Source organism: Tauraco erythrolophus, chromosome 10, assembly GCF_009769465.1.
Source record: "Tauraco erythrolophus isolate bTauEry1 chromosome 10, bTauEry1.pri, whole genome shotgun sequence".
Classification (NCBI taxonomy): domain Eukaryota; kingdom Metazoa; phylum Chordata; class Aves; order Musophagiformes; family Musophagidae; genus Tauraco; species Tauraco erythrolophus.
This window is the reverse complement of record NC_141474.1, coordinates 30080597-30103813: the sequence shown is the minus strand read 5'-3', so window position 1 is coordinate 30103813 and position 23217 is coordinate 30080597. Positions and strand designations below refer to the sequence as shown.

General features: G+C 47.2%; 1 protein-coding gene across 1 annotated transcript; it reads left to right on the top strand.

The window, feature by feature from the left end:
* Positions 1-5149: 5149 nt before the first annotated feature.
* On the top strand, positions 5150-14351 carry DHCR24 (24-dehydrocholesterol reductase). Its single transcript, XM_086617574.1, has 9 exons — positions 5150-5380; positions 6631-6786; positions 7226-7331; positions 7595-7713; positions 7804-8067; positions 9464-9607; positions 10540-10737; positions 11503-11681; positions 14044-14351. Exons 1-9 carry the CDS (start codon positions 5150-5152, stop codon positions 14195-14197), a joined length of 1551 nt encoding a protein of 516 aa, XP_086473700.1. The 3' UTR covers positions 14198-14351.
* Positions 14352-23217: the final 8866 nt, after the last annotated feature.

Here is a 23217-nt window from a genome sequence, read left to right as displayed (position 1 = left end):
GGCTGAAGGCATGTGTTGGGATAGGGTACCCTGGAGCCACGCACCACCAGCTGCGGTTCACAACTGCCTTCACCAAAAAGCTCACCCTGGGCACCCTGGAGGCCACTGGTACATGTGTCCGTTATATCATGAGTCCAAAATAATGTATTTATGGCCTTTCAGTCACTGCAGCTTCTTTCTGATGCCCAGCACAGTTGGTGTCTCCAGGATCTCACCAATGGAAGGAGACAGGGGACCACCACCACTTCTCCAGCTGCTGCCGCTCCTCACTCTCGGACAGCCTCATGCCCAGAGGGCCCATGAAGCCAACGGATGGTTGCCATGAGCTCGCCCTCCTCCACTTCCCACCCACAAGGAGTGTGCCCTCCCTCAGTTTGTAGTTTCAGTGCTGGAACCCCAGGTCCTTCAGCAACCAGCTCAACATGCCCACTAGATTGCCACAGCTGGTTCATTTTTGCTGCTGAGGACTCTGGCCTCGGTGACAGTGAAGGGAGGGCTGAATTCCTTTCCCAGCCCGGCTCTCTGTTTTGACAAGTGATGCTTTTTATAAATCCCAGACAGCGCGTCCTTTCACCGGCAGTTGTAAAGCTGGATTTAATACACGTCACAGAGAATACACGAAAGCTCTTGCACGTTCTGGGGCACAGGGTTTTTTTCGGCAGCTCTGCGAACGTGCTGACCAGCAGCTGACTTTGACTCTGGACACAGCCGCCGAATGGGCCCCGTTTTGCCATTGCTAATGTTCCAGGTTTCACTTCACACCCTACATCTGCTTTCTCACCCGGATGACAACTGGGGTTCCATCAGCCGTCTACGATAGCTCATTGCTGGAGGAGTGGGGCCACACAGCACGGCCAGTATGCAAGCACGTATAGTACAGCCCAGGCATCCTTGGTTCCTTGCCCTGCCTTGTAGCACCCTAGTTAATCCTCCTCTTGGTGAAGCTCTTCTCAGAGCAAACAGGGTGCATGAAGCCTTGAGAGGACATGGGGAAGGCAAAGAAGAAAGAGCCAAGTCACCCTGAGGTCTAGGTGTGCTGAGCAGGCTGGGCTACAGCCACCTGGAGACCCTTCTCCATCACAGATGTTAAACAAGTCCTTCCACATTAGATTAGGTCCACCTACACCTTAAACAGCCTAATCATCCTGAAGATCCTTGTCTAAGCCTTCAGATGGTGTTTCACTTTCCCCAAGAGCCACCTGGCAGTTTCTAAAGTAACTATAATCCCATTGGCCCTTTTGGATCGATTTTCCAACAGCCACCACAGCTACAGAGGTTGTACTAAACCCTCTGCCCTCCTCCTCCTCGAGTCGTCATGCATCTCTGCTCTCTCACATGAAATATCGGTGCAACCTGAGAAGCAGGTCCTGGATAACAGATATTCTAGTGACAAATACCTTTCAAAAAACACCATCTGGAAGCCGGGCAACTGAGCAACATCAGGTAAACAACATTCTTCCCATACGCCCTCTAAAGAGAAGTTTTTCCAAGGTACAGCATGCAGGTTTGATGAATCAAACACCAGTAGAAATGGCTCTGCTGTCTTTTGAAACCTCCTCAGCCTCGCAAATGTGTATCCAGGTGGAGAAAGGTCACACGGAGCCCTCTTCAGACAGGTAGGACCGTCACACCGGCTATTTTCCATTTTGGTTTACACTGTCAAAAGGATTTAGCGGTGTTTGACTGCCCTTCCTCACGTTCCTCGGAAATGTACCCCCATCCCAGCACGTGGCTGGTGGGTGTTAGGTGGGGTACATGCTTCTCCTGCCCCGTACAGCCCTGCTCCTCCTGAGAAAGGCACGGAGCACTCCCCAAACCAGACCGGCTTTAAATCCTGCTGTGTCACAAAGCGACGTTTTTCTTTCAGAGGTAATACGTAAGTACGTGTCATCCCTCTGGAATATTCCAGCAGTTGTTCTGATATCATCAGTCTCTAAAACAGCTGAGAACATTCGCCTGTGTTTTTTCCTCCAAGCTGACATGCGTCTGCAATTACTGGATGTACGAAAGCTCTCCAGATTCCTTCAGCCCATAGCCAGAACAACTCGTGTCGACCTGCCACATGTCACACACAAAGCCCCACTCCGGCCTACGACCCCCACCAGGCTTTTCCTTCAAGGCCACTGAATATACTCTGGTTTTCTCAGCAGAGGGAGCTTCTCACACAGCACTTCCAACACCACATGCCTCCAACCCTCTCAAAATTCTTTATTAGGTTTCATAACTCTTACTATTAAAATGCCCATCCTCTTGACATCCTGGTACCCCTCGACAGCAGCTCTGTGGCAGTCAGTGCCAGGGCTGTGAGAGCTTGTGTGAAAAAAAGGGCTTTCTAATGCTTTTCAGTGCCTTTCTTCACTTCCACTGAATGCCTCTTGATACTTTTCTTACGGAGACAGAAGTTTTCAGTCTACTTTTATCTGCAGCTGAATTATCCTGTCCCCTTTAGCTGTCTCCTTAGAAAAACAGCTGCATTTTTTCATTCTTTCTTTGTCCAAAACCATAGAATCATAGAATCACAGAAAGGTTTGGGTTGAAAGGGATCTTCAAGATCATCTTGTTCCAACCCCCCTGCCATGGGCAGGGACACCTTCCCCTAGACCAGCTTGCTCAAAGCCTCATCCAACCTGGCCTATGGGGCATCCACAACTTCTCTGGGCAACCTGTTCCAGTGCCTCAGAATCCTCAGAGTGAAGAATTTCTTCCTTAGATCTCATTGAAATCTCCCCTCTTTCAGTTTCAAGTCATTACGCCTTGTCCTGTCACTACATGCCCTTGCAAAAAGCCCCTCTCCAGCTTTCTTGTAGCCCCTTTAGGTGCTGGAAGGCTGCTGGAAAGTCTCCCCGGAGCCTTCTCTTCTCCAGGCTGAACAACCCCAACTCTCTCAGCCTGTCTTCATAGCAGAGGTGCTCCAGCCCTCGGATCATCTTCGTGGCCCTCCTCTGGACCAGCTCCAACAAGTTATTACTAAGTTTATTTACCAATATTTAATTTTTAATTACCAATAGTTTAATTGCCAATGGGTTTAATTAACAATAGTTATTACTAAGCCCTGCTTGGTAATGACCAGAGTCCTGCACAGTATCAGCAGGGCGACCTGTGATGAGCTCCCACCAAGGAGGTGGGTAGCTCTGGCACAGTCAGCGAGAGGACCCCTGCTGTGCTCCCTGCACCCCGCTTGCACAAGTGTGTGCGGGGTGAACACTGCAGAGCTGATCCAGGCAGAAAAAAACGAGCTAAAAACCCGTCCAACTCTTCAGTCAGATCAGTTCCCCAACCTGTTCTACTGAGTGACAGCAGAAGCATTTGTACCACACAGCGTGCCCAGAACAGCACGAGTGGGTGGACGGGATGGCAGGAGCAGGAGGGAGGAGAGAAAGGGAAGAGGATGGCTTTTTAAAGAAGCACTAACAGCTTAAACACGCTTAAAATGATAATTTAATTGAAGAGACCGGGGATTTTAGTCCTACAAAGACACCAAGGGAATCTTAGCTTTTCAAACCAGATTTGCAGATGATGTTTTCTTAAGCCTACATGGGTTGTTGGATGATGTTTTGCACACACTTAAAAATAACTAAAATTCAAAAACATCACCATTTAATACTTCTGTCTCCCCTTCCCTCATCCCCTTCCAATTCCTGTATTTTCTAGGCTTAGCATCACTAGGTTCACAGGCAATTTCACCATAATCTTAATGGTGATTCACTCCTCTGTTTTAAAGCACAGTTTCACATGTTAATCTTTGAGCTCACCTACTCTCTTCTTGCTGCCTCTTACAAAAACAAGAGCAGAACACGGAAGACATTATGTAAACACTTTTAATTGGTCTTCATTAAAACCGTTTCAAAACAGTATTCATGCTGGAGGAATAAATATTCCCTTATGAATAAATGATGCTGTTAACCAATAAGGCCGGCACTTGATCACACTCAGATCAAGAATAATTATTTAGCGCCTTCATAGAGGTTAAAATAACCACTCTTAGGGCATGGGAAACTTCTTTTCCACGCATAATTCCAGTCAGCAGACAAATTAGTAAACAAAAGAAGATAGCATCAACTCGGATGTAAGAAGGAAAAGAGCTAGAGGGCAGGCTAGGCACAAGTGCAATGAATATAATTTGGCCATGAATAAATTTAGGCTGGAAATCAGGAGGCCATTTTCAAACATCAAAGCAGGGAAGTTTCAGACCAGTCTTTCGATAAAAGCAGTGGGACAAAAAATGAACTGGCTTCAAAGCAAAGCATGTGAGTTGTCTGAAGGAGACTACAATGTACTGCATGCCTCTTCAGGGACATCACAGATTTTATCCTTAAAAAATGTCTTATCTTCCTCACAGACTTTATACGCCTTCCGCCCCGCTATTCCACCGCAGAGGGTGGGAGGAGAGGAATTTGCTACCAGGGGTTTAGAGATCAAGTCGCGTTTCGGAGGGAGTTGTCTCCTTGTTCCTAGAAACTGGACTGCACGGCACTTCTCAGCTTCTGTGGGAGACACCTGCGACCGAGAACAGCATCATCAGCGTGCCCCGCAGAGGCGGGCGCTGCTGGTTTGCTCCTGCTCCTCAGCCCGAAGGCTCCAGCGCGGCCCCCGCGCCTGAGGGACGCCAGCCACCACAGCACCGCCACCACCGAGCTGCCAACGGCCCGTCCCCCGCCCGCTGCCCGCCTCGGCCCGGACCGGGGCGTTCTGCCCGCCCCGCGCCCTGTCCCCTGCCCCACAGCCGCATCGGCCTCCGCCTCATCCCCCGCCCCGCGCCTCGTCGCCAGCCCTGGCCAGGGGTCTGACCCGGCTCCAGGCTGCCCGCTCCCTCCAGGCCCCCCGGATGAGAGCGGGCAGCGCTCGGCGGGGGCGGCGGGCCGGGGGGGGCTGGCGGACGCGGCGATGAGGGGAGAGGGGGGCCCGCCGCGCGCAGCCAATCGGCGCCCCCAGCGCCTGGTCCGATCTCCCCAAAGCTCCCTCATTGGCCGCTCCCCTCTCCTCGCCTCACGGCGGAGGCCGCGGCGGCCAATGGGAGGCGGGCGCGCGGGGGGAGGGGCGGGGCCGGGCGGCGAGCGCGCGAGCGGCGGGCGCGGCATGGCGGGGTCCCGGCGGCCGTGAGGGAGCGCGTGCGGCTGCCGTGAGGGAGCGCGTGCGGGCGGCGGCCGCCATGTCGCCGGTGTGGTCGCTGGGCGCGGGGCTGCTGCTGCTGCTGCTGTGGGTGCGGCACCGGGGGCTGGAGGCCGTGCTGGTGCACCACCGCTGGGTCTTCGTCTGCCTCTTCCTCCTGCCGCTTTCCATCCTCTTCGACGTGTACTACCAGCTGCGCGCCTGGGCCGTCTGGCGCCTCCACAGCGCCCCGCGGCAGCACGCCCAGCGCGTCCGCCACATCCAGGCGCAGGTGAGGCCCGCCCGGACCCCCGCACCCCCCTCCCCGGCGCGGGGCTGCAGCCCGGCGGGAGGAGAGCCTGGCCCCCGGCCCGCTCCCTGCCGGCCTGCGGTGCGCACCGGCGCGGCCCGGGGCCAGGCGGCCCCCGCCGCCGCTCTCGCAGCCGGGGCAAAATCCGGCCTCGGATCCGGTTGCTGCAGCCCGAGCGGGAAAAGGCAAACGAATAAAATCCCCTGTGGCTTTTTTTTTTTTCCCTCGTCTGAAACTCCCGTCGAAGTTGCGGCGTCGGCAGCCGGCAGGTCCGGCCGCGCTGTCCGGCTGCTGTCGTTGGAACATCCTTAGGGATGTGCTGCGGGTCCTCTGTGCGCTCGCACGGCTTGGGCACGTCCGTGCGTGCGCCTGTGTGACATGGAATGGTCGGTTTTGGTCGGCTTAACACCGTGGTTTCATACCGCTCAGGTCCTGCTTCTCAGCATCGTTAGTTCCCAAGGATGACTGAAGGGGAGACAAAACTTTTCTTCCACCCAGAAACGCAAATGTCTTTAGTGTTTCTGTGCTCTCCAGTATTCAGGGGAATTCTGTCATGTCTGCCTCTGTTTTCTTCCTTGTCTGTCATGTTCGTTGCAGAGGCAGATCGATATTAATGTGTACAGAGTTCTTCTTTGACTGTTTGGGGTTGGGGTTTTTATCACCAGCGGTAGTAGCAGAGGAGCTTTGAAGAAAATGCTGCGGTTGGTGTTTGTTCTCCAAATGTTAACCACTGTGGCTTTGCAAAATTCATGGCTTCCACATTCTCCTCCTCAACTTTTCTCTCTTTGCCTGTTCGTTTTAAGGCTCCGACCGTTTTTCGGTGTGTTTAGGAGGAGGCATTGTTTCATTAACCTTCACAGAACTGACATTATTTATGACAGTGATAACACCTCCCATCGAGTATAGGTTTTTCTGTGGATTTTTAAAACTCTCTGTTAATTTCTTGCTAGTTTTCTGAATCTCAAAAGCTGTGAGGTGTTAGAAATGCTTCCTCTACAGAACTAGACCCCTCTGGTAGTATTTTATTTAGAAGTTCAGCGTCTGCAGAGAGACTTCCAGAGTGTCACTACTCAACATAGAGACATCCAGACTTTGTTACTTACAGGTAGCATGCACGTAGAGGAGTAACAATATTTCTGAGCACTTTTTCGCAGTGAAGGAAAAATGTTTCTGGTACTCATTATTGACATGTGTGTGCCATGCAGCGTCAGTTCTGTTGTTACCTCTTGCAGGTTCGGGAATGGAAAAAAGAAGGCAGCAAAAGATACATGTGCACTGGCCGGCCTGGCTGGTTGACTGTATCACTTCGTGTTGGAAAGTATAAGAAGATTCATAAGAACATCATGATCAACTTAATGGATGTTCTGGAAGTGGACAGTGAAAGACAGGTAACAAATTCATCACAAAGCTTTCATAATAATGAAGTTTACAGCTTTTCTTTACTGTATTTGTAGCTGGAGAGAAGATTGGATTCCATGAAGAGCAAAGGATTTTTGTATAATAGACCCACCAAATTTCAGGTTTTACAAAGTGCGCTTGGATCATCCTATCCGAAAAAACAGCATATGGAATTGCTTAGCTTTTATGCGCTGAAGTATAAAAGACCAGATTGATTTATGGTTTTGGGGACTGAGCAACAAGATGTTGAGGCAGAGGAGGAATCACTAAACAGTTTCAACTATTTTTAGTAGTGCTCTTAGGAAAGTAAGTCCCTGAATTCTGTTAACAGATGGAAGTACAATCCAGTTAGCCGTATTTTGTCATCGTTAATGCTGAACACTTGATTTATGTTTGATTGGGAGAACTGGGTTTTTTTTTGCTTTTTAGGTTGTTCGTGTGGAACCTTTGGTGAGCATGGGTCAGTTGACGGCACACCTGAATCCCATGGGCTGGACTATTCCTGTGGTACCAGAGCTTGACGATCTTACAGTAGGTAAGGGTCGTTGTGACAGGAGATTGGCTGATTTTGCTTCATTTTCATTAGCTTTTTGTGTAGTAACATGTTGCATTATTTTAAAGGTTCCTGAAATATTCTTTTGAACTTTATGTTCTTTAATGATATTTATGTTATAAGCACTAGGAAGTGCTGGGGTTTTTTTTAATAGTCTTAAAAACCATGCCCAGAGCTTAAAAGAGTGTAAACAATCTTCATTTTTGAGTGTTTCATTTGATTTGTTAATATGCTTTCTTGATAAGGTGGCCTGATCATGGGAACTGGCATTGAGTCTTCATCCCATATATATGGACTTTTTCAACATACCTGTGTGGCCTATGAACTTGTTCTTGCTGATGGAAGCCTTGTGAGATGTTCACCAGTAAGACAAAATGTTATTTTGCTATCATTTACAATGTCGTTGACAGTTATTGGTACGGATATATGATTTAGTATGACATACTTTTTGCAGACTGAAAATTCAGACCTATTTTATGCAGTGCCTTGGTCTTGTGGTACTCTGGGTTTCCTGGTTGCAGCAGAAATAAAAATGATTCCTGCCAAGAAATATGTCAAAATACATTATGAGCCTGTGAGAGGACTGCAGAAGATTTGTGACAAGTTCACTGAAGAATCTAAGAAAAAGGAGAATAGTTTTGTGGAAGGACTTGTGTATTCTTTGGAAGAAGCCGTCATCATGACAGGAATCTTGACTGATGAAGCTGAGCAAAGCAAGGTAACTAAAGGGAAGTTACAAAGAAAAAAAATCACCTCTCACGTTTAATTGACGCTGTACTATATGCCCATATAAAACCAGAATAATTGGAACAGTCTCTTAACAAACAGGGGATTAAAAGTTAGATCTGCCCATCAGAATATTTTAAATTGTGGCTCTTTCTTACTACAACAGAGTCTGTATTCTAAATATCTTCAATTAATGAGAAATGACCCACTGATTTCATTATTCTAGCAAATAATTTAGTCTGCAGCCTTTTCGTTGCAGTACCTAAGGAGAAGGAAAAGTATCTTTTCTCATATACAGAACAATGTTGTTTTAAACTGCAGTTATTCAGAGTAACTCTTTTCCCAGCAAGCTTTTAATACAGTTCATATTGGTAAAACACATCAGGGACATTTACAGGAGGGACTTGCTAACTGTTCACTGCGTCCCTCAACCTTCACGTTTCTCATCTGCCGTAATGAGACTTTGGATTAATGGTGGGTTGAGAGATCAGTATTTTAGGAATCCAGTTCTGTCTATCCTGGGCTGCATCCAAAGCAGCATGGCCAGCAGGTCAAGGGAGGGGATTCTGCCCCTCTTCTCTGCTCTCATGAAACACCACCTGCAGTGCTGCGTTCAGCTCTGGGGTCCCCAACATCAGAAGGACATGGAGCTGTTGGAGCAGGTCCAGAGGAGGGCCACGAAGATGGTCTGAGGGCTGGAACACCTCTGCTATGAGGACAGGCTGAGAGAGTTGGGGCTGTTCAGCCTGCAGAAGAGAAGGCTCTGGTCTAGCAGCCTTCCAGTACCTAAAGGGGCTACAAGAAAGCTGGAGAGGGGCTTTTTACAAGGATGTGTAGTGATAAGACAAGGGGCAATGGCTTTAAACTGGAAGAGGGGAGATTTATATTAGATAGAAGGAAGAAATTTTTTACAATGAGGGTGGTGAGGCACTGGAACAGGTTGCCCAGAGGAGTTGTGGTTGCCCCATCACTGGAAGTGTTCAAGGCCAGGTTGGATGAGGCTTTGAGCAACCTGGTGTAGTGGAACGTGTTCCTGCCTATGGCAGAGGGGTTGGAACTAGATGATCTTGAAGGTCCCTTCCAACCCAAACCATTCTGTGATTCTGTGATTCTGTGATTCTATATTCATGGTCTCTTAATTAGCTAGAAGCAGGCAAGCCTTAGCAAGCCTTACTAAACCGTAATGGCAACAAAGTTAAGAAAGAGCCATGCGTGTGGAGAAGTGAAGGCTCTCTAGATCTCTTGTGACAGTCTCATGCAAACTGTCACAGAGGGTATAACGTTGATTCTGTTATCAGTAGAGGAATTTGGGGACATACTAGTATGTCTAGTAAGGTGTAACTGTTACCTGTGTTGGTGTTTACTAATGAGTGCATGTTTTCTTGTAGATAAACAAGATTGGCAACTACTACAAGCCGTGGTTCTTTAAGCATGTGGAGAAGTATTTGAAAGCTGACAGGACTGGAATAGAATACATTCCTTCAAGGCATTATTACCATAGACACACACGCAGTATCTTCTGGGAGCTCCAAGTAAGACCAGTTCCACATTTAAAATAACATCTGCAGGAAGGTACTCTGCTCTTTCCCAGTGCACGTACAATGTACCTTCTCCCCCTCGGCAACACTTCTGTCTTTCATGGCAGAAAAAACAGCAGAATTTAAAAGTCCCGGATTTGGGCAAAACAGATCCAAAGGCACTTCTTTATGTATAAGGCATTACATCATAACCTACTAATTTCCATTTTAGTGCTCTTCTGAGTTTAGACCTTAAGTACATATTTCAGCATTAAGCTTTTGTACCTACTAAGTGATTTTCAAAGACAGTGATTTTCAAATTATGGCTGAAAGTTTGCCCTGCCTAAACTCAGAGTAGTAATTATGCAGTAAGGTCATTACTTGGAATTTCATAAATGTACTTGTCGTGATGTGCATTTACGCAAAACTTTATTTGGCATTCTGAAAGATTCCTATTGCTACATTTTGAATCTCCAGAGTGAGATGCTGGATCCTTTCAGAGAAGTTAAAGAGGAGTTGGCTGTGCAGAAAGTACTTAAAATTTTACAGCTGTAAAGTTCTTCCAAGACCTGATCTCATGCGTGTTTATTCTTGCAAGAGTTCTGTAAGTTTAGCTTCTTATGCACACCTTCCTTAGGTGCTTTAAGACAATAGCCTACTGTTCTCTGACCTTCGTTCTCTGAGAGTATTTGGAGCCAAATATTTTGCAATTCATACGACTGAAAATCAGTCGTTCTCACTGGAGGAGGCTTAGGGCAGGGCTGTGTAGCTAAGTTCAGTCCAAGCCTCTCTTACTTGTTCAAATTTGTATTACAGTAGTTTAGCAAAAGTACCAGCAGTTAAATTTATTGAAAATCTGGCTTAATGTTGCTCAGAGGATTCTGAAGTATTGTCTTTTGGTTCACTTACATGTTCTTAAGTCAAACTTTTTTCTTTCCTCTTTAAAGGATATCATTCCTTTTGGCAATAACCCTGTTTTCCGTTACCTGTTTGGCTGGATGGTTCCTCCAAAAATCTCTTTGTTAAAACTCACCCAAGGAGAAGCTATTCGAAAGCTGTATGAGCAACACCATGTTGTTCAGGACATGTTGGTGCCAATGAAGAGCCTTGAGAAATCTATCCAGACCTTCCATGCTGACCTTAATGTAAGAACACGCGGTTTTAAACGGCAGCGAATCTCGGAGTGTTATAGGAACTGTGACTGTTGGTCTTAAGGCACAATAGTCTGCTTGTGTAAAAGGTCATTACTGCATCCGGGGGAGCACTGTGCTTTGTGAGGCTATGATGCAAGGCTGCAGAAGAAATGAACACAGCTTTCTGGAAAAAAAAAAAAAACAAAACCAAAAACACAAACCCTGAGATTCAAACTTTAGTAGAAGGCAAACACTTCTAAAAGATTTTATCACTTGGTAAAACTTGAACTGATTTTTTTCCACTTAAAATGACTGGAGGTCTTACTAAACCCCAACTGTGGGAATTAATTTCCCTTTCTTGCTTTTATTTCTGAATTTATTTTAGTTAGTATAAGAAGTACAAACTTGGCAATTTCAGTTTTGGACTGACCTGGAAAAGAAAACTCTTTGTTCTCTTTTTACTCCGAATGTGTATTCAGTTGTTGCTTTGGGATCGGGGATGATGTTTTTTTTTCATTTCAAATATTTAAGGGGGAGGAGATGTAATTCTAGGAGGACACAGCACATATTCTGAGCATCTCAATCTATTTGTGTTATGGTCATTAGAAAGTGCAGCTAAGAACCGCAGCAAGACCATTGGAAAGGAAGAGCTGTTTAAGTTTCAATCCTAGTTTGGAAGAAGCCCTCTTAACTCTTCATTTTGTCACCTTTATTAAGAGATTGCTTAAAGGATTGTTTTGTTGAAAATAAGTGATAAAGTGTTTTCTTACTCTGCAGGTGTACCCTCTTTGGTTATGTCCTTTCATATTGCCCAATAATCCTGGTATGGTCCACCCAAAAGGGGATGAAACAGAACTCTACGTGGATATAGGAGCTTATGGAGAGCCCAAAAGAAAACAATTTGAAGCCAGAGCTTCAATGAGGCAAATGGAAAAGTTTGTAAGAAGTGTGCATGGGTAAGGATCCCGCTCCTTAGAATAGCAGTAATGCCATATAATTTACACCTGTGTGGTTTAATCCCAGTTATTTAATCCCACAGCATTTTAATACTGCAATAATTAAGCAACCACAGTAATGGCTGTTGAAAATTGTTGTAATTAGTTGAAGACTAATTTTAATTAGTGATTTTGATGTTACAATTTTTAAATATGATTTCGCTTTCATTATTTGGTTGCAAAACTAACCAACCAACCAACCAAACAAACAAGCTCACTGACAAGTTCTTGCAGTGTATTTGGCAGCTGGGTAGTTTCGGGTCACCTGCTCATCCTTTCAGCTCCGGGCTGCTCTGGGAGCAGAGTCTCTGCTGCAACAGAATGCATCCATGCACCTGGGTGTGGAAAGCCCTCAGCAGGTCCGTGCTGATGGTTCCGTCCAGGATCGGTGTTGGCATGGGTCGGGGAGCGCTCTCAGCAAGGCTGGCTAGCCCAGCCCTCGGGAAGGCAGCCGCTGAGCTTGCGTACTGAGGCTGACTTGTGTCAGAGCAGGGGCAGAGCAAGTGCTGGTTTGACCGCAGTTGGCCACAGTCCCTCCAGGGATCCCACAGGCTGTTAAAAGTTTGGACAGCTTCCCTGCCTGCCCTTGGGACGGTTCTGCTCCCGGCAGTCCGTGCAGCGTCATGCTGCAGCTCTGCCCCGTCCTTGTGCTGGTGTGTCCTTGCACAGGGAGGCCAGCCTTGACTGCTCCCTGCAGTCCCTCTGCGGTGGTGGGAGTCTTTCCTCCCTCACAACTTGTACTTCCATGGCTTCCTTTCTCCTGCCCTGCTTCTTGTTACATAGGACCGCAGTAGGCGTGAGATATGTGCCCGCCATCTGTCGCGGACTCATGCCAGCCTAATTTGCTGGAGTGGTGTCAGTGGAGAAGCGGTTGCAGGCTTGTTTCTCAGGAACAAAAAACAGCGACGTGGTATTTTTACACCATCAGTATAATTTATCCACATTTATATTTTGACCTACTTCTCAGTCTAACTGATTATATCCCACACGTGGCGGAGTAACAATGGTGAATCTGCTTCAAGATGGCAATAAATAAAAAATATGGCAATAAATAAATAAAAAGTAAATGACTTTTAGGTGCAATATGTGATCTGCCAGAGAACAAAGCAACCGAAAGTTAATTATAAGCTTTTCTTTTTTAATTAACTGTAATTAAGCTTTTAATTTAAAGCTCTTTACTAACAAAGTTTTGTCTCTACCTGTCGCTGAGAAATGAACAATGGGTAATTGCTTCATCTTACAGTTTTGTAATCACACACAACAATAGAGCTTTTATGTAAGTTTGTGTTTTACTGCTGTATTCCGATGCTAGCTGCGTTTTGGAGAGCGCAATATGAAAGTAAGGAAGAGTCCACAGCTAAATAAGGATTTCATTTATTTTTGTAAATGGACTTTTGTTACATTGTGCTTCATTTACACTATAAATGTAACTTCTCGGCCTGCTCTGATTTGTCAGGCTTTTGTCTTTCTAGTTACATTCTCAATGCCCAATTCAGAGAAACTGTAAAAAGTCAAAGAATGTATTGCCACATCTGCCTTGAGTGCGTTTTGTAACGCAGGCTAATACGAGATGCCATGACTGTACCTCCATGGATCATAAGAAAGCATGCAGAAAAAATGCTTCCTTTTTTTTTGAAGCTGGAATTAAAAGGTTTTGAATGGAAGAAAAAGGAAAGTAGGCTTTCAAAAACAGTTAGGAAAGTATTTGTCAGGGAGAACTTAGGTGTCGTGTGGTTTTCAGTGCACGGGGCTAGACTCTTGATTGAGGGTAACTTTTTAAGTTCTCTCTAGACTTGTGTTTCTCTGAAGAAAAGTTGTTAGAATACAAGTTGTCAGAAGATTTGGCTGCACACGGTTAGGATGCCTGACCATGAACCAATGTTTTATGTACATTTTTTAGTCCTCCTTTTCTCTTTTTAGTAGCAAAACTAATGAAAGTATCAATATGTTGATGGCTAAAGAAGTGTTTTGAACCATATTTTAAAAATCAACAGTTATTTTAATCGGGTTCTTTTTGCATCTTCCCCAAAATGACAGTAGCAGTATTCTGCTGTTTTCACCATTACATGTTGTTTCCTTTTGGAAAAGAGATCATGGGAATGTTATATCCACAAAATATAATTGGTTGAGTGTCCCAGTGTAATCTGTGTGAGCAATTATATTTGCTTGTTTTTAAAAAGCATTTTTGATGTTTTTTTTGTTGAATATTTGCTATTCATAGCTTGCCCTGCGTTTTTTTTTTCAATATTCTATTTCAAATCTTGTAGCATAACACATATTAAATCACTGTCTCTTTTTTTTTTTTTTCTTTTTCCCTCTCCAGTTTCCAGATGCTGTATGCAGATTGCTATATGACCCGTGAGGAGTTCTGGGATATGTTTGATGGTTCGTTATACCACAAGCTGAGGGAGCAAATGAGTTGCAAGGATGCCTTTCCAGAAGTGTATGACAAAATCTGCAAAGCTGCAAGGCACTGAGCCTGAATGATCTAATCAAGCAATCAGGGAAAGATGAATTTACCTATAGCTAGTCAGTATATCCTTTAAAAAAAAAAGCTTTATTGCTTTCCAAATAAGCTCATTCTTGTTGATGTTTAAAGGTATGAATTCCTGCTTTATAAATTTATGTTTAGTATTTCTTTGTATGTTTTAAAACCAGTTTTCCAAACTCAAAGTGATTGGTTTTAAGAACTCTTTAAGTGCTAGCCTTTGTATCTAATGTTGTGACAGAGGTCAATTCGCCTATTTCCGAGCATAAGAAAAATAATTGGGAAGGAAGAAGATACTGGAGTTACACCAGCTGTATACTGTAGCTATATTTAACATAACTTATGAAAACGGAAAGGTAAAGCGCAGAAATAGGTGCCAAAGCTGAACGGATTGCCAGATTAATCATGCTGTTGAAAACATTTGCCTCCAGTCTGTAACGTGTGGAAGAGCTTAGCGGTGGTACCCTCATCTTCCGGCAGTTAGGGCGCTGCGCGATGTCGTGTGGTACCACGCACTGCCTGGGCTATGCCATGCTATAAGCAGTTAAACTCCCCCACAGCGGCTTCTCTTTCAAAACCGAGCATCAAGGTGTGAAGAAAATGCTTTTTACTTGTGCCTATCAGATTCATACTGATTTTGATTATGAAGTGTGAGCAGATATAGGTTTTCAGTACTCTTTAATTGGTTAACAGTGCGTTGGGTTTTGCCCCAAAATATCAGTGTTCTGGCTCCGTAGACTACTGAAAAAAATGCTGCTATTTCATATAAGCAAGTATTCGTTTCATTTTTTACTCTTTGAGTCAGTTTATTGGGATTTTTCTTCATTTTGTGTTTTGGGTTTTGGTTGTTGCTTTATTTTCAGTGCCTTATTTGGAGGAAGACATGGATTATTTCAGACTGTTCTTTCCTGGCGAGTAGGAACAGGACGTCAGGGCTTTGTTTATACGAGGTTCGTTAGAGCAAGTGGCTGTGGATAAGAAGAACTCTTGTTGTGATTCTTGACACACACAGGCTTTGGTTTTGACTTGAGTGACATTTTTCCTTTTTGTTTTAGCTGGATTGGATTGATAGGCTTTGTAAAAGGGCTGTTTCAGTCACCTGGAGAGGAAATCAACAGCAAGTGCTGTTCAGTTCCTCTTCTGCTGCTCGCAGGTGAGAACGGCGCAGTCACAAGCTTCACATGGTCAAGCGTAGAAGCGTGGAAACGTTTTGGCCCTGTAGCCAGAAACGGAGTTCCAGACCAAGCCCATGTCTTGTCCAAGCAGTACCTTAAATTGTTACTTGAAACCTTACTGAGCTTGAGGGAAAAGAAAGTAGTTTTCTTGAGGCTTGCATCAGGGGTGAGATGAAGAACTTTTTTAAACAGTTACTAGTGGGAAGCGTTGTGATTTTTATACGAGTGCTAAACCAATGATTTTATTTATTGATACATGGATGTTTATGGTCCAGATGAAACCAATGATAAAGCAGTAACAAGAATAAGTTTGGCCTGTTACTCAGCGATGCACGTTGGGCAGATCGTGTGCACAGAAGGTACCCCGTAAAATCCCGCGCAGGGGACGGGTAGCAGGGGCACCTGCCGAGGGGAGACACAGCCAACGCAGAGCGCCTGCAGCGCTGCCCAGGGCACCCAGCCGGGCAGCAGTTGGAGCTGTGTCAGTGATCCAGGAGCATCTGCTACACGTTTCGAGGCTTTGGGGTACACAGGAAGGCAAACGCTGATTCTCAGGGGTGAACCTGCCTTCCTGCCCGTGCGAGGGAGGCGGCACAAGAGTCGTGTCCGTGTCTCTGGGGCAAAGCTACGATTGAGCCCGGTGCTTGTAAGATAATCTGCACAGAGCGAGAATGGGTTTGGTTAGCTTTTAAAGGGCGATGTTAAAACGGCTAGAGGATATGCAAATAATTTTACTTGGGCTGTGTTTCTCTCACTTATGTGCTGATGATCTTTAGGTATGCACTGCATTTGTTTTTTCACTCCTTCATTTATTGGCAAACTTTGTATGACGTGATTGGGTACTGTAACTGTATCAGTATCAGTCACAGACATGCACATGCATAATTGCTGTTGCTCTTAATTTTTGGTTGTATGGGCTGTTTAAAATAAAGACCTAGCCAGCGTATGAATGATGACTTACTTTTCAACAGCTGTGTTTATTGCTTCTCATGCTTACTGTATTGTTACAAATGGTCAGCAATTACTGAAAAAAGACGCTGTCTGGGTAAGAGACTGGAGGCATTTCGAGGTGGTTGGGAGATGAGGAGCCTAGTGCTGCAAATAGCTTTGAAGGAATGTCTTCCAGTCTAAAAGTCTATACTTATCTCTGCCCCAAGGCACACCTGTACAAAACAAACATCATGTAGCTGAGCCTTAACCCTTCAGTTATGTCCCCACGTAGCCTCATGATACCAATTATCCTGATTCCCCCTCCCCTAACTTCTTTCCTTCATGATGACATTTTGTCTGAGGAGGACAAAACCCCATTTCGGATTTAGGTGCTACAGCCATTGACATGGCTAGCTACTTCATTCTTCTCACTTTGCACTAATAAATCCAAGCCCTGGTTTGAGCGAGCAGCCACAGAAGCGAGGATGAGGATTCAGTGTCCTCTTCAGCCTGAGGAGTTTCACATCCACATCTTTGGTTTCCTTGAAAAACACCTTTGCAACAGCTCTGTAGGCTCAGTCAGAGGTGTTCCTGCTCCTCCCTCAGTCACAGCTGGTGCATCCTCTTCCAATGCTCTCTTCCCAGAGAGAAGCTCCCAAGCTTTTTCCTGAAATCCTGGCTATCAAATGCCTCAGCCCCTCTGAAAGTGCAGATTGTTCCTCTAGAACAATCAGCAGGATTTCCTTCCATCACTGCAGTTTTACCTGTGTTCAGTTATCTCCCCCACCAAAGGATAATTGCAGATTAATTAGCATACTTAATCAGCCACAACTAACGTGTAATTACACCTAGATTTAATTATTCCAGTCTGGTCTAAACACTAATACAAGACTTCATAATGGTTAACTCTAAGTGAACCAGCATACTCTCAGCACATTTTTATGTTTCTTGCCACTGATAACAGCTCTCTCCTCATTTTCACTTTCTCTGTCACTTCTAGGTTTTAATATCCTACAAAATGGGGAACGACGACACTAAATTCCCCCTAATTCCCTCCAGCTGCTTATAAACATTTGCATTGTTAATTCAAGGTGTGTCCTTTTTATAAAGGCCAAGGTGCAAATAATGACTTACTCAACAGAAAAGTGAGACTGCTGATTGTCTGAGAGAGTTTTATTGCCACAGAACAAGACTCGAGTTGTTTCTGATCTCGACTTGCATATCATCACGTTGCGTTTTCATCTACCCCATCTCATCTGCTGCTGCACCTGCCGTTTACTCACAGATTTGGGCTTCCCAGCACCATCTTATGTCTGGAGAACAGCAGGGATTTTATCACAGGTATCTTCGGAGGTATCTGGACAACGTGGAGCAGAAATCAAATCACTCCAGTTATTTTTAACAACCGGCTTGAGCTGCTCGCTGTGGAAAAAGGATGTGATTCAGTGGGCTCAAATAATTGGCTGGATTAATCTCATTAGTCTTAATGAGCATGGAGGTGAACAGAGCTCTTAAAAGCGTGCCTGTTCCCTAGAAAGCACAGCTGTAGCTTGAAAAGTGATTTTGGAGCTGGTGCTATTTGATCAGAGAGATGCATTTGAATTCCAAGTCCTGCTCACTGTTCAGATTTCTTTTTTATTCCTGCTGGAAGTGCAAGACGAACAAAGCTGGGCAATACTAAAGCTAGATTTCATTCTGCTTCCCCATCATAGGATAGCTAACTTCTGGCTGCCCCGCTGAAAGCTGCCGAGTTATGTTCAGCCAAGACCGATTCCTAACTGCTCTCCGGAGATCAAGACAGACCTTTGCAGAGCTGCCAGCCCATAGTGCCACCGCAGCAGTTTGCTAATCTTGGCCACCAGCAAAGGTGAGAGCCGAGGGCTATCCTGAGGTCTCTCATTAGTATAGCTCCTAACTGCTTCACAGGGTTTTCACACTAGCGATTGCAAAGCCCTTTGTGGTTGAAAGTGAGCCTTTGTTATCTTCCTTCCTCAGATGGGTAAACCAAGGCACAGCCCAAGAAGGTGATTTTTGTTTGAGGCCATTGAGCAGTCCAGTGCTGCCACTGGGAATGAGTCCAGAAAGACTGATTATCCATCCACCTCCCATTTCCTTCTCAGGCTGCCTCCTCTAACTGGATGGAAACTATTTGCCTACACCTCTGCTGCGGGCAAATTCCATTTCACAAGATACAACCACCACCTTGGCATCTGGGAAGTGCCTTGAGAATCAGTAGTTCTTTAACCCTCCCGCTACCCCTACGCGGTGCGGAAGCACGAAGGTCTTCTTGCTTTCCTGGGAGGGGAGAGGTACAGCAATACCAACCTCCCTGTCCACAGAGGGAACCTGCAGTGGGGCTGGCGAGTGTTTCTTGGTCCCAACCCAGTGCTTTAACTCCACAATCATCCTATTTCAGTTGTAGTGCCAGTAACGTGCTCGGTCTCTCCAGAGCTGCTCAAGATGATTTTCCTGTAAGCCAGTGTGAAACCGCTTACAGCCCCCTTGTCTGTCAGAATTACAGCAGGCAGGCATCCCGCTTCAAGTCACTCGGGTACCGCTACGCGCCACGCCGGTACAGGGACTGGTATCTCATCTGCTGAGGGTATTTTTCATGCTTGGTGATGTTGTAGCGACCAACACCTACAGGGTCCTGGAAGGAGAAGGTCTCATGTGCTTCCCCATCCAGAGGCAGCATGGGGGATGTGAGTGGGGCAAAACCAGGTAGTGCCTTCACGTGGCCAGGCCTTCAGTTGCAAAAAATACAATGATATGTGGCATATCTTAACCAAACCGAGCCTGTATTGCAGGGGAGGGAGGAGAAGACACCATAATCGGTGTTAGCCCAGCCAGTCCCCTTCATGAGCAGTTCTCATCACACCATAAAGAAGTCGATCAGCTCAAGCACGCTCACCAGCCACCTACTGCTCACTGGAGTGAGGGGCTGCCGTGTCACAACCTCTATTGTAGTAGACATTTTCTAGCTCAAATGGAATCCATTGCCAAGGCCACAAGCTGTGACTTTCACCTAGACGTGCTTTCAGTTGGGACAGAGTTAATTTTCTTCTTAGTAGCTGGTACAATGCGGCGTTTTGGAATTAGTGTGAGAACAGCGCTGACAACACACGGATGTTTTCGCTGTTGCTAAGTAGTGTTTATCCTAAGTCTAGGACTTCTTCAGTTTCCCACGTTCTACTTGCAAGCCGGTGCGCAAGAAGCCCGTACCAGAAGACGAGGAGACTACAACCATCAGCAGAAGCTGCAACTCGGCAATGTAAGAACAGCTGACAGCCTGCCTGCCCGGACACAGAGAAAAAAATCCAGTAAAGTGTTAGAAGACCCCAGACCAGAAATCACCATTGGACCAAAAGGGCACAGGAAGAGCAGAGGTGGTAAAGGGCACAATTGTCCAGGGATTTCTTTGTCTGGAGTCCCTCTCCGGAGCCACCCAGCTCGAGCTGTTTTTCCAGCTGTACCAACTGAATAAATTGTGAGGGTTTTTTAAGATTCAAAGCCTGAGACTACAGGAAACCTAAGGTTGAGTCTGAAGGAAAAGCAAGAGCCCAGGAGTGAGCGTGTGTGTGAGCAAGGTGTTGAGAAGGGGCGCCCATCAGCTCACTGGAGTCGCCCGCTGCGAAGGGGCTCCGGTCCTAGCAGTTAAAGTGTCGGGTGGTGTGAGTGGGACTCCTGGAACGGTGTGTGAGTGCTCGGGCAGCGGCTTGCCCTTTAACACCTCCCCACTGAAATGTAATTCGTCAAGTTCCCCAGCAATTACGAAGATGTCTTCATCCTTGGCCTCTTTCAAGTTGCTTGTTCCCTGCTCAGCTGGATAAAGGAGAGAAGCCACGTGGAAGCCTGCTTCTCATCGCTAGCCAAGGTGGACTGTTTCAGACTGAAGCTTTCCCTGTCTGCTTTGAGCCCTTTGGGCTTTGTTCTGGTTCTCTGTGGGGAAGCTGCAAAGATGAGTACAGCTCCAGCAACGGGTACTAAGGGAAGGTCTTCTACCTGCACTGGTTCTGCAACGTGCTACTGATGCTGCCAGAGTTAAAACTGGCTTTCAAGCAGCAGAATACGACTTTCTGGGAGGATACAAGTTGCTCCTGGCACCTAAAGGACTCAAACCCAGCTGCCCTTATCCATGAAGTGCATCCGCTTGCTCACAGCTCATGCAGAGCAAAACTAATGGGCTTATCTGAGCATCCCTTGAAAAGGGCAAAGGCCTGAGGATGCAGGCACAGATAACGTGGTTGTTGCTGAGCTCCTGCCCCTCTGCTCAGCACCAGCCCAGCTCACCTGCCTACGGGCAGCACATGCTCACCGGTGGGTGCTCAGTGTGCTGCTGTATGCAGGGGGCATCTTCTCCTTGACCTGGCAGGACATTGGGCCGTGGGCCTTTATTCACCGTTTATTCTTTAGCAACTTGTTCTGGCCAAGAATAACAGCACTCAGGGAGGGCCTCATCTCCTCTCTAAAGGATGGGTATCTGGCCAGGTCACCCAGGTTTCTCTGATAATGAACGCAGGGAGAAAAGCACCTCCTGAGGTGAGTCTGCCCTTCTATCGCAGAGAGCCACCTGATGCGGGACTTCTGCTGGGGTGCTGCTCTGTTCAGTGGACACAGCTAACGTTTACCTGGCTGAAGCTGGTGGTGGTGCCCACCCTTACTTTGGCTCAGAAGAGTTTCATCCTCTCCCAGGGATGTTGGTAATGGATTAGGGATGGTCATGGAGGAAGCTCAGAGCCTGACGGTTCCTGCATCCCTCTCTCACCGCCATGTCTGTTCACTCACCTCGTTCCCAGTAAAGAGGAGGTAGGGCTTTCTGTCAGATCTCTTGGCAGGTAACCAGAATGGGGGTTGGCTGGAGTACGCTGATCTCCCAACGGGTTTTGGGTTGTAGGAGCCTGGCCCCATCACACACTGGGCAGAGGAAACCTGTTACACTTCAGTTAGGTTGTAAAAAGAGCTGCGTAATGTCAGAGAGCCGTCCTCCCCTCCCTTCCTCTCATTCCCCCAGGGCCTAATGCATCCCCACCCCAGGCACCTGCTGCACCACCAGGGATGCCAGAGACACTAGCCAGTGCCAACGCCCGTGCTCCTACTGACCGCCTCCCTCAGACATGGGCTGAGCATGGTCCAGAGCATCCTCTTTGTGGGGCAGTCCACGTTCCTTGGCAGGGTGCTGAGGCAGCCTTTCTCCTTGTTCTCCTTCAATGTCAGCTTGTCCAGCAAACCCTTGAGAGTGCCAGTGCTTGGCTCAGTGCCTCTCCTCTGCTGAGACAAGGGAGCAGCACGAGAGGCTCCGCTGTCGGTGGTCTCTTGGGCCACCCCATCTGTCCTGCGCCATGAGGGCTCAGCCCTGCCGCTGCTCACAGGCACCATCCTGCTCTCCTGCATGGTGCCTGCAGCCCGCTTGCTCCCCAAATGCTGCTGCATGGCGGTGTTTTTCCAGGATTCAGGCAAAGTCAAAGAGCAAAATCCAAGCGGGACAGATGCTGGCATAAGGCAGCTCTCCATCCTTACAGCGATGTGTTGGCAATGCTGCAGCTCACTGAGAAACCCCATCCAGGTTCAGGGCACCAGGACAATGCACCTCCAAGGTGTGATGGCCACCACAGGCAGGCTTTGACATGCCCTGAGGAGGGCTGGCAGGGGCTGGGGCCAGCCACCCACCACAGCCCCTTGTTGACGCCACTCTGCAGGCAGTAGGTGCATCTTCCGTGTCAGGGTGTGGTGGATCTTGTGGGCATCTCTGAACCGCTGCTCCCTTGTGTCACAGATCCCCCAGAGGCTGGAGGGCCGTGTATCCTGCAGAAAGTCCCTGATGTTGTACATTCCTGGGCCCAGCCTTTCCTCCTGCGGGAGGAGAGTGGGGAGGGCAAGGATGGGGCTGGGCAGCGCTGCCTGCACCTCTTACCCCCAGCAGATGAAACCCAGCTCTTACCTGGAGTTTGTGCCTCTTCCTTATCTCCTTGAACTGGAAATGGGGCAGGTGACTAAGCAGGGAGTGCTTCTCTGCTCTGGCCCAGCTGATGCTTCCCCCTGAGCTGAAGCACTGCCGTCAGCAGTGCCGGCTCTGCAGCCGGATGAAGAGGGGTGATTAGGGGAGATGGACATGGGGATCTGCTGCTCCACATCCCACTCCTCCGTGCTATATCCAAGGTAGCCCTGAACCTCAGATGATGATATGCATTCTTCTGATTGATTTAATTACTACATTTTTATCAGTGTTATTTATTTTCAAAAGTGTTGTCTGCTCAGGAGGAGCTGTCTGAGAGCACCCAAGGGTTACCTGGGAATGCCTGCACCTTGGGTAACTGCCAAAGTGCAGGGGGTTTCTGGTAATTTTATATCCCCCCAGTAACTTCCCCAGGAGCCAACCTAAGACAAGCCCTGCAACTACTTTGCTGGACATAAAAACATTGTGCCGCAGCCATGCAGTTACAGTAATGTCACAGGAGGGAATGAAAGTACCCAGGAAAGTTGGTCAGCCAGGTGTGAAAGCCAGCACTGCGGGCTCACAGACCCTACAAGCTGTGTATATACAAGAGCCTGTCCGGGGTGGGTCGGGATGTGCCACCTCTCTGTGTCAACACCCCAAGTCCAAACTGAAATCCCCTCAAAGGGGATCCAGGACTGTGGCTTCTCCAAGACCGACCCCCTCGTTTGCTTTGGAAAGGTGCTATACCCAGTGCTGCTGCACCAGGGACCAATCCTGGTCCTTCGTTCACCTTCCTCCCGTCCTCAGTGCTTTTCCTCCTGGAAAGCCCCTGGGGTGAAGAGGGGAGGCCCCAGATGGGAGATGATACCCTTGGACCTACCATGTACAGAGCATTCGCCTCTCAGGGCACATATTTGGCCGCAGCGGCATAAATCAGCCCCTGGCAAAGCAGCAGGCGAGCAGTTCGGT